This window comes from Camelus bactrianus, chromosome 12 (assembly GCF_048773025.1).
Source record: "Camelus bactrianus isolate YW-2024 breed Bactrian camel chromosome 12, ASM4877302v1, whole genome shotgun sequence".
Lineage (NCBI taxonomy): Eukaryota > Metazoa > Chordata > Mammalia > Artiodactyla > Camelidae > Camelus > Camelus bactrianus.
The window spans coordinates 69,991,767-70,001,056 of record NC_133550.1 but is presented as its reverse complement, the minus strand read 5'-3'; the positions used below and the strand labels follow the sequence as shown (position 1 = coordinate 70,001,056).

Sequence of the window (9,290 nt, the reverse complement as noted above, 5' to 3'; positions counted from 1 at the left end):
GAGTCTCCCGTATTTCCATGTGCAGGTTCGGAAGAAACTGAGAGGTAGAGCACAGGAAAGGGGTTGGGGTGACGGCCACCTTTTAATTTATTTATGACTTAGTTGCCCTGAGCCAGTCCGTGCGTGGGGTCGGATGGAGACTGGAAAGGGGCCGGAGTCAACGGTGCCTACCTAGGGGAACAGCCACCATCCCTCACTGAGTCCTCCCTGCTGCTTCAAAGTGGGTGCAGAATCTCCCTTTTGGTTATCTTGGGATGTTAAATGCAAAATAAAGATTTTTAAACCAAGTAGAGATGACATCTAAGTTTTGGAACGTTACCACGAGGAAGGCACTGGTGGGGGAGGTGATTCTTCCCTACTCACCCTCCCTCCACAAAGATGCTGGACCAGTGAGGTGGGACAGCTGGGTGGTCTGGAACACTGAACAGTGGTTGGAATCCCTGGGGGTGGCAGTGCAGGCCCCACGAGTGACCCTGAGGACACCAGAGCTCAGGCCCCTGCCCTGCTCATGACCCGGGGACCATGTGCGTCATCTCTGCCCCCCAGCTTCGGTGGGCGTCTTGTTGGGGGACGTCGTCTGTTAGGTGCAGAGGGAGGCTTGGGGTGGGGGCGAGAAGGCGGGCCCGAGGGTCGCAGGGCAGAGCGTGCCCTGGACCTCCGGGCTGGTCCTGCGGGGGCGGGGGCCTGGGTGTGACTTGGGTCTTTATGACTTGGGGGGCTCTGACTGCCAGGACTGGTCTGTGTGACCCCAACAGCCGGCGCGGGGCGGGACCGCGTGACCCCCAGCGGGGCGCCGGCCACTCGCGGGTCCTCCTCGCCGCGGACACCATGTCCCGCGCCCTGCTCCTCAGACCCCGCGCTGGCCACCGCGGCGCCTCGGACTGCGGCCCCTGCCCGGGGCCCCGCACGAGAGTCCCCGACCACGGCCCGTGGGACCCCGCGCCCTCCACACCCCCCGCGCGACACCATCCCCGGATCCGCCCTCGGAGCCGCTCCCGGAGCCGTCCCCAGACGCCCGCGCGCCCCCGGAGCCCCACTCCCCGTGCCAGCCGCCGCGCCGCGGCCCCGGGGTCCCGCCGCCCGCGCCCCTGGGCTGCACAATGGGCCGCGCGGCTCCGGCCCGTCGCCCCGGGCAACTGCAGGACGCGGGGCAGCGCTACGAGGGGCAGGGGCACGCGGCCTGGCCGGGGTGAGCACGGGCCACCTCCGCTCCGAACCCTGGGCCGGCCCTCCGTCCTCCGCCCCGCGCGCGCCCCCGGGATTCTAGACCAGCGCGGAGCCCCAGACCTACCCTTCCTTCCGAACGCCAGGGTTCCCCTTCCACCTGCCCAGCCCTCCAGCCCTCCGAGCCCGGACCTGCGCACGCCCCCCCCCCCCCGCCCTCGGACCGCAGACCTGCGCACGCACCCCCCCCCCGCCCCGGCCTACCCCCAGCGACCCGCTCCCCGCTTCGATCCAGCACTGACACCCCGCCTCGCAGGGGCCCAGGCGGTGGAAGGGAGCAAGGGCGAGGTGCTGGAAGCCGGAATGGAACCAGGAGAAAGGAAGAGGCTCCCGTCGGCGGCGGCGTCAGAAGGAGAGCAGAGAGAACACAGTCAGTATTGTTCTGCGCCAGCCGCCCTGGGCGTCCCGGGGGTGGCCGGCGAGCTCAGGCCTTCAGGGAGGTGGCATCTGTCTGTTCTGTTGCTCTGCCTGCCCGTCCTTACTCCGAACCGTCCTGGTTTAATTCCAGTAGCCTTGCAATAAGGCTTAATATTTTGTGGTGTAAGTCTCTGACTTTGTTCTTTAAGATGTATCCAAGTTTTCTCGGATTTTGCATTTTTAGAGTCAAATTGTTAATTTAACACTCCTCCACCCCACCCCACCCGTCCTTGATTTTGATTGTGAGTCCACTGATTGTCTAGATCAATCTGGGGAGAGTGGAGTTCAGTTTCCTGGCGTGGTGTTTGGTGACCCTGCTAAATACACTTACTGCTTCGAATCATTGGATTGGTTGCATACACCAACATGGTCTGCAGACCTTTTTGATCCTTGGACCCCATTTCCTTTTCTCGCATCACTGCACAGGCTGGCGTTTTGTGTGTAGTGTTGAATACATATGGTATAGTGGACACCTCTTTTTGTTTCCAGACGAAGAGGGAAAGTGCTCGGTGTTTCACCATGAAGTATGATGTTGCTGTAAGTTTTAAAGGAAGTTCCATTTTGTTCCTGGCTTACTGAGAGTTTTAAAATGAAGAGTTATTACATTTTATCACATGTTTTCTCCCACAGTTTTTCCTTTAGTCTGTTAAAGGGTCATGCAGTGGCTTTCTCAAATATTAAGCAAACTTTGTATTCCTGGAATGAATACCACATAGTCATGTTGACCTGTTTTATGTGTCACTGGATTTGATTTACAAATGTTTTGTTTAAGATTTTTATATCTATTTTTATGAGCAAGATTGGCCTGTACTGTTCCTTACTTGTAATGTCCTTGTCAGGTTTTGGTGTTAAAGGTATGGCCTCACAAAAAGACTTGAAAAAGAAAAATAAAGGAAAAAAAAAGACAAGTAGGGTTTTCTACTTTCCTCTTCAGTGAAAGGGTTTGTGTAAGGTATTTCCTGAAATATTTGGATAGATTGACCTGTAATGCCATCCAGGCCTGGCTTCATTGTGGGAAACATTTAATTATGGAGTTGATTTCCTTAACAGAAATAGGACCATCCAGATTTTCTGTTTCTTTCATGTCAGTCTTGATAAGCTGTGTCTTTCGAGAAAAATGTCCATTTATTGTGAACTGCCAAGTTACTGGTATGTGGATGTTCACAGTGTCTTATTTTAATATCTGTGCAGTCGCCAGTGATGCCTCACTTTCATTCTTGACATTGGTAACCCAGGTTTTCTCTTTTTCTTTGTTCAATCTGTTAAGAGGTTTATCAATGAAAAAAAATTGTTTCTATACAGGACCTTATTAAAATTTGAGTACCCTTAAAAATTTTAAAAAATTGTTTCAAAGATCCAACTTTTGGTTTTGTTCATTTTCTCTATAGTACATTTTTTTTTTCTTATTTAATTGAATTCGGCCCCTATCTTTATTTCCTGTCTTCTACTGTCTTTTTGTTTAACTGTTGTTCTCTTTGTAACCTCTTGGGGTGGTAGCTTAGATAATTAATTTTCAGTTTGTTTTCTAATATGTGCATTTAAAATCTGTGTATTTCCCTCTGATCATGAGATTAGCCGCATTATAATGCTTTATGTACCATATTTTCATTATCGTTCAATTCACATCATTTCCATTTGATTTCTCCTTTGATCCATATCTTATTTGAAAAGGGTGCTGCTTAATTTTTTACACTTAGGAAAATTTCTAGTTACCTTTTTGTTATTCATTTCTAGTTTGAGTCAATAGTTGTCAAAGAATTTAATCCATATTATTTCAATCCTTTGACATTAGTTGAGACTCTCTAGCCCAGCAGGTGATTAGTGTTGGAAAATGTGTCTGTAAAGAAAGCATGTTCCCGGCTGTGGAACTTAATGTCTCTGCAGGTCCTTTAGGGCTGGTTGGTTAATCATGTTGTTCAAATCTGCTGTATTCCACTGATTCTTTTTTCACGCTTTCATATACTGAGAGAAGTGTGTTAAAATATTTCAGTATGATTGTGGATTTTCTATGTCTTTTTTTAGCTCTGTCAACTTGTGGTTTTATATATATTGAAGCTATATTATTAAGTACAGATACTTTTGAAATTTTCATATCTTCCTGACCAATCGATCTTTTAAATATTATGAAATGTCTCTCTTCTGTCTTTAATAATGGTTTTATTAAAACTTTATTCATATTTTCTAACTAAATATTGGTATGTGCCTAAATATTTACTACATAGCTCCAAAAATGACATTTTTATGGAACCAAACCTTTTTTCACACTCAATGAAATTAATAATAATTCCTTAATAAAATCCCAAGGTATATTCATATATCTCCAGTAACTCCCCAACTAATTTTATAGTTGGTCTGTTCAAATCAGAGTCCAGTCAAGGACCACATGTTGCATTTGGCTGTCTTGTTTCTTATCTATCTTTTATCTGGAATAACCAATCCTCTTGCCTTACGTTTGCAAGATGTAGGCTTATCCATGGGACAGCCCCTTTTCTGTGGATGGCTCTGCTTCGGGGTTTGCCTGACTGTCCTCGTGGTGGCATTTAGCCTGTCCGTCTGTCCCCTGTGTGTACCTGGTGGTCTGGAGGTGAGACCCAGAGGCTTCATGGGATTCCAGTCAAGCATTTGGCTAAGACGCCTCCAGCAGTGATTCCGTGCACCTAACTTTGCCCACAGTGCTGGCTTTCCCATCGTCAGTGCTGCCGGGCACCGGACCAGCGCTGGCCAGACCGCTCTGTTGTGGAACTGCCTTTCCTGTGGCTACTCTGAAGGGTGGCACTTTGGCATCTTGTGGCTGTCTGAGCCCTGGGCTGTGAGTGGGGCTCCCTGGAGAATCCCTCTGAATTGGAATCAGGGTGCAGAGGTGGTTGGGACAGGGCTTCTGGATCAGTGCCTGGGAGGTGGTGACGATCACAGGCCCGGGCATTGGGCAGGGAAGGGGGAGGGGAACTTCGAAGTGGTCATAACGACCCCACTGGGAGCTCTGACCTGGTGTCCTCGGCTCCTGCCGCACCACCTCCTCCAGGGCTTCAGCTGCCCAGGGGGGCCCCTGCCAGAAGGGGCTGCTTCCCACGCTGAGCAGCTGAGCAGCTGCACTGGTGACAAGCACTGCCTTCCCCCGCAGGCCTGCTGGGCCTCCCTGAAGTTCAGGGCCTCCTGGAAGGTCAGCTTGGGTGCTTCTTTCTGCCCCTTAGCTGTGGGTTTCTAGAGAAGGTGTTGGCATGCCAGGCTCTTTGTGTGGCTTTCTCACTTTGAGACCCTTGCTGGACGTCTGGACCGTGTACAGTCAGGGACGCTCATGTTCTGTGCTGCTCCAGGGTCTCCCCTCAGCCCTCTGGGCCCCACGAAGCCGTTTCTGCACCTGTTTGCTTCCCCTTCCCCCAAGACACCTGAGATGACCTGGGCGCAGAATCCCAGGTCTCCTGAGCGCTCTGGCCCCGACTTCCCCCGGGGCTGGGGGCCAGGATGGGGTTTAGAAGAAAGGCTGGGTGCTCAGGAGGGTCACTGCTGGGCTGTGTATGTGTTTTCTAGTTTGTGGGAGGTTCTCAGCAAGAGTGGAGATTAATGTTTAATAGTGAGTTTCTGCAGCTATTTATCCTTTTTCTTTATCCTCTTGACGTGGTGGACTTCACAGTGCTTGGTTTTCTAGTCCAGCCGTGGGCTCTCTCGTGCATGGCTTTATCATCTGTGTGTGTGAGTCGCGCTGGCTGGAGAGTTCACCGTCTGCAGCTCGCTGGCAGCAGTCAGACCATCCCCGCTGAGAACGCCCGGTGCAGGATCTGGTGGGCGGCACTCACCCCTGAGGCCATCAGCCCTGGAGTTTTCCTAACAAGAAGGTTGTAAGATTCAGATTTAGTTTCTGTGTTAGTAGCAAATTATCGATGACTTGTATTCCTCCTTGTAGTAATCTGCGTGTCTCCCGGATTTGTCCATTTTGTCTAAAGTTCTAATTTATTGCTGTAAAGTTCATAGCGTCCTCTTAGTATTTGACCCCCTAAGGAGTTTTCCTCTCCTGTTACTACCTTCTTATGCCTTTTCCCTGTTCATTATTTATTAATTTTATTCGTCTCAGATGCTTGGTCTGGTTGAGCTTCTTTATTGAATTAAAGGTATTTTACTAAATGTCTCCTCTTCATTCATGTTCTGGTAATTTCTTCGGTTTTGAATCTGCTGTGTTCTTCCTCACTGTCCTTAGCTTTATTATTCTCTAATATTTGCACCTACAGCTAAAAATCTCTTTACAAAAGAGCTGAACAGAGAGGCTTGGTACTTGGTACCCTGCCCACCGCTCAGTTAGGGCACACGCCCCGCTCTCCCATCGCTTCGCTGACGCATTGCTCAGAGGCGTTTTTTAGGCGCATCCAGATGTGTGTTGCTGTGTTCCCGGGTGAAACTCCCTCACTTCACGGCTCTGACCAGGGGACCTGAGCTGCATGTCTGCCGTCCCTCTGAAAGTGGTCGAGACCTTCTCTGTGATCAACGTCTAATAAATAGTAATAATAATTAATAAATAATCAACACTTAATAAATGCCCCCAGGTGCTGGCGCTAGCGGGCTCGGGGCCGCTGGGCAGGTGCTCGTGTGAGCCCGGGAGGCGGGGTGTGGACAGTCTCGCTCCGTCCAGCCCGTTTTGCCAGCCCTGCCCTCCCACCCCCGTTCCAGTTTGCACCCGACCTTGTCCTGAGATTCCCGAGGCGGGAGCCCCCCAGGACACGCCCCGGTGTGGGCTTTGTCAGTTACTGTACATTTTTTCCCCACTCTAGAGTTTGGCTTTTCATTGTCTTAGTAGAGCAGAACATTTCAGTTCTGATAAAGTCTGATTTGCCCATTTTAGCTTTGACAGTCGGTGCTTTTGTGTAACCCCGGCCTTGCTGCCTAGCCGGAGGCTGTGCCTCACGGCTGCCCGGTCCCCCGGGGGGGGGGGGCTCGGGCCCTCGCCCTCCGTGTGAGCGCGCTGTGCGTCTGCGTCTCCGCTGCACTGCCTGGGTGGCCTCTCCCCACCGACAGCGCGTCCACACCTCCGAGTGCTCTCTTGGCCACATCGACTGGCCACGTGGATGGGGGGCTCTCGGGCCCATGGCATGGTGGGGGCTGCAGGAGGAGCAGGTGGGTGGGTGGATGGGGTGTCGCTGCCTGCCTGTCCCGCCAGGGGTGCTCCTGAGGTTCCAGAAGACATCGAGAAGGTGGACGGTTTGGGTGGGACATGTCCACCCCAGAGGAATTTAAGCCACTGTCTGGGATGAGATGGCCCAGGGGTGGGCATGGAGGTGTCACGCAGAGGTCTGAATCCAGGCCTGGTGTGTCCATGGTTAGGGCAGTGAGGAGTGGCGGGGCCAAGGGAGAAGGGGCAGGCTGGGACCAGGCGCATGACCATGGGATGGCCTGTGCTCCTGTGGCTCTAGGCTGAGCCATGTCTGTGGTGGAGCCAGCAGATGGGGCTGTGGAGGGAGCGGAGCAGAGAGTGGGAAGAGGGGAGTGTGCAGGGTGCTGAGTGTAGGGTGGAGGGTTTTGATTTTAATTTTTAACACGGACGCTATGGCACTTTGTGTGCTGCTGGGAGTCTGGTGGCCAGGCTGGGACAGGGGAGCAGAGAGGGGCTGGTGGCGGGGAGGGCAGGGCCAGGCTGAGGCTGAGGGGCGACTGAGTGGCTGACAGAGGGTGGGGATCCCAGAGAGCAGAGACAGGCCACAAGGCCAGAGCAACCGGGGAGCGCAGGCAAAAGGCACAGAGCTGGCGAGGCCCGGGGAGCAGGGTGCAGCCTGGAGAGGGGCCCGAAGAGGTGCAGGGGGAGGGTCTGGGGGCTCGAGCCGAGTAGGGGGCAAGGGGGCATGGAGGCAGGGTTGTGGGGGCCCTGCGTGGCCCCTGAGGTGAGGACGGAGTTGGGTACGGGCGGGGTGGGCAGTGGGCGGACTGGACGCTGGGGTTAGGCTGGTGTCTCCGCGTCAGGTGTCACTTCGCTCTGCCCTTTGCCCCGATGTCCATTTCTCTCTTGCAGAGTTAAAACGAGGAATTCCCCAAGACTTGCTTTCTTCCCCCAAGTTAGACAAATACAAAATAGCAAGACAATTGACGGACAAGGCGGTCAAGGTAAGTGCTGTTTGGGGCTGGGGTGTGCAGGGTGCTTTGTATGTTTATTTGGAAGCATGAGTCCCTTGCCTCTGACACACTCAAGCCAGCCTTGTTTCCTGCCCCAGTCCTGGTCCCACGTGGAGACTCACAGCTGAGGCACTACATTTCGGCTGCACTTCTGAAATAGAAATACTTCCAAAACTCAAGAAATGCAGACACACCCGGTGAAAATCTCTCCCGCAGCCACGCGGTCAGTGTGCCCCCATTGTGTGACTGCAGCTGTGGGCTCCTCCCGGACGAGGTTTCTGGGTCAGGGACAGACTCCTGGTGATCCACAGAAGCCCCGCCCCCCGCCCCCAGGCCCCCCAGGGGGACAGGGCCGGCAGCTCCCGTGTGTGAGAGGGCTTAGTGCCGGGACAGGACCCTTGTAGGGCTCGAAGCTCGTGGGGACAGCTGGCACGCCCACCCACTGCCCCGTCCTCCCCAGGGGGACACCTTAACTTTTAACAGAATGGAGGTGTCTTGGGGCGATGAGGGCAGCACAAGCATTCTTCAGGTGGGGCAGGTGCTCCAAGGCAACTGCTCTGAGGACGTGCTTCTCTGTCCTTATCACGTTGGGGAGCCCCGAGTCCCACACTCAGCTTCACGTGGGCGCGCGCTCATCCCTCAGCTCTCTTTGGAAGCACGGTGCACACACGCAAGTGCACAGGTCGTCAGCGCACAGCCCGGCCGTGATGGGCTGGATGCCCGGAGAGAGAAGCACCGCACAGGTGGTGCCGATCAGCCCGCGTCAACCCCCGCCCGCATCCGCGACCGAGCACGTCCACCCGCGGAAGCTGCCTCCTGCCCAGCTTGTTCCGGGATCCTGGCAACCACGGCTGTGCTTTGCAGGCTGCCTCTCACTGTCCTTTCTGCGATTTCACATACACTGAACTTAACTTTCAGGTTTTCTCCGGAGACCTTCAAAAATACAAACATTGTCCAACCTGCAAACATCCCTCTCAGTGCTGCTTTAGCTGCGTTTCACAAAATTTCATTTTGTAGTATTTTTGATGAGATTCAGTTCAGAGTACTTTATGATTCATGCTGTCACTTTTTATTGATCGTAGGTTACTTAAAAGAATAGTTCTTAATTTCTATGCTGGTGATTTTTTCTAGTTATTTTGTTATTGGTTTTTAGTGTGATTGCCTTGTGGTTGAGAATGTAATCGGTACAATGTTATTCCATTAACAAGTGTGTTCAGACCTGCCTCGTGCCTGGAATCCTGTTAGTTTATGTGGAAGTTGGTGTCGAGTGTGGAAGTCACAGCCATCAGGGTGGACTTTGTTATTTGAGTTGTTCAAGTTTTCTAGCCTTATTGAATTTCTTGTCTCTGTGTTCTAGAATTTACTGAGAGAAGCATGTTAAATATCCTGTTGTGGTTGTGGATTTGTTTACTTTGTGTTTCTGCCAATTTTTGCTTTATATAATATATCCCTCTTAATGGGTGCACACAAGTGTATCTTTCTGGTGGGTTGAACGTTTTCTTTAAATTTCGGGGTGACTTTCTTTACTTCAGTGATGTTTATTTGTCCCAAGTCTA

At 52.4% G+C, this 9,290-nt stretch overlaps 1 protein-coding gene across 3 annotated transcripts in view; it reads left to right on the top strand.

Moving 5' to 3' along the window:
- Positions 1 to 128: 128 nt before the first annotated feature.
- The window catches only part of TTLL8 (tubulin tyrosine ligase like 8), a 56,625-nt gene continuing 47,463 nt past the window's right edge, over positions 129 to 9,290 (top strand). For all 3 annotated transcript variants that reach the window (XM_074375805.1, XM_074375807.1, XM_074375804.1), the window contains exons 1-3: positions 129 to 1,189; positions 1,481 to 1,594; positions 7,634 to 7,725. In XM_074375805.1, coding sequence (XP_074231906.1) covers positions 523 to 1,189; positions 1,481 to 1,594; positions 7,634 to 7,725 — 873 coding nt within the window. In that variant the 5' untranslated portion in view covers positions 129 to 522. The remainder of the gene's footprint in view (positions 1,190 to 1,480; positions 1,595 to 7,633; positions 7,726 to 9,290) is intronic.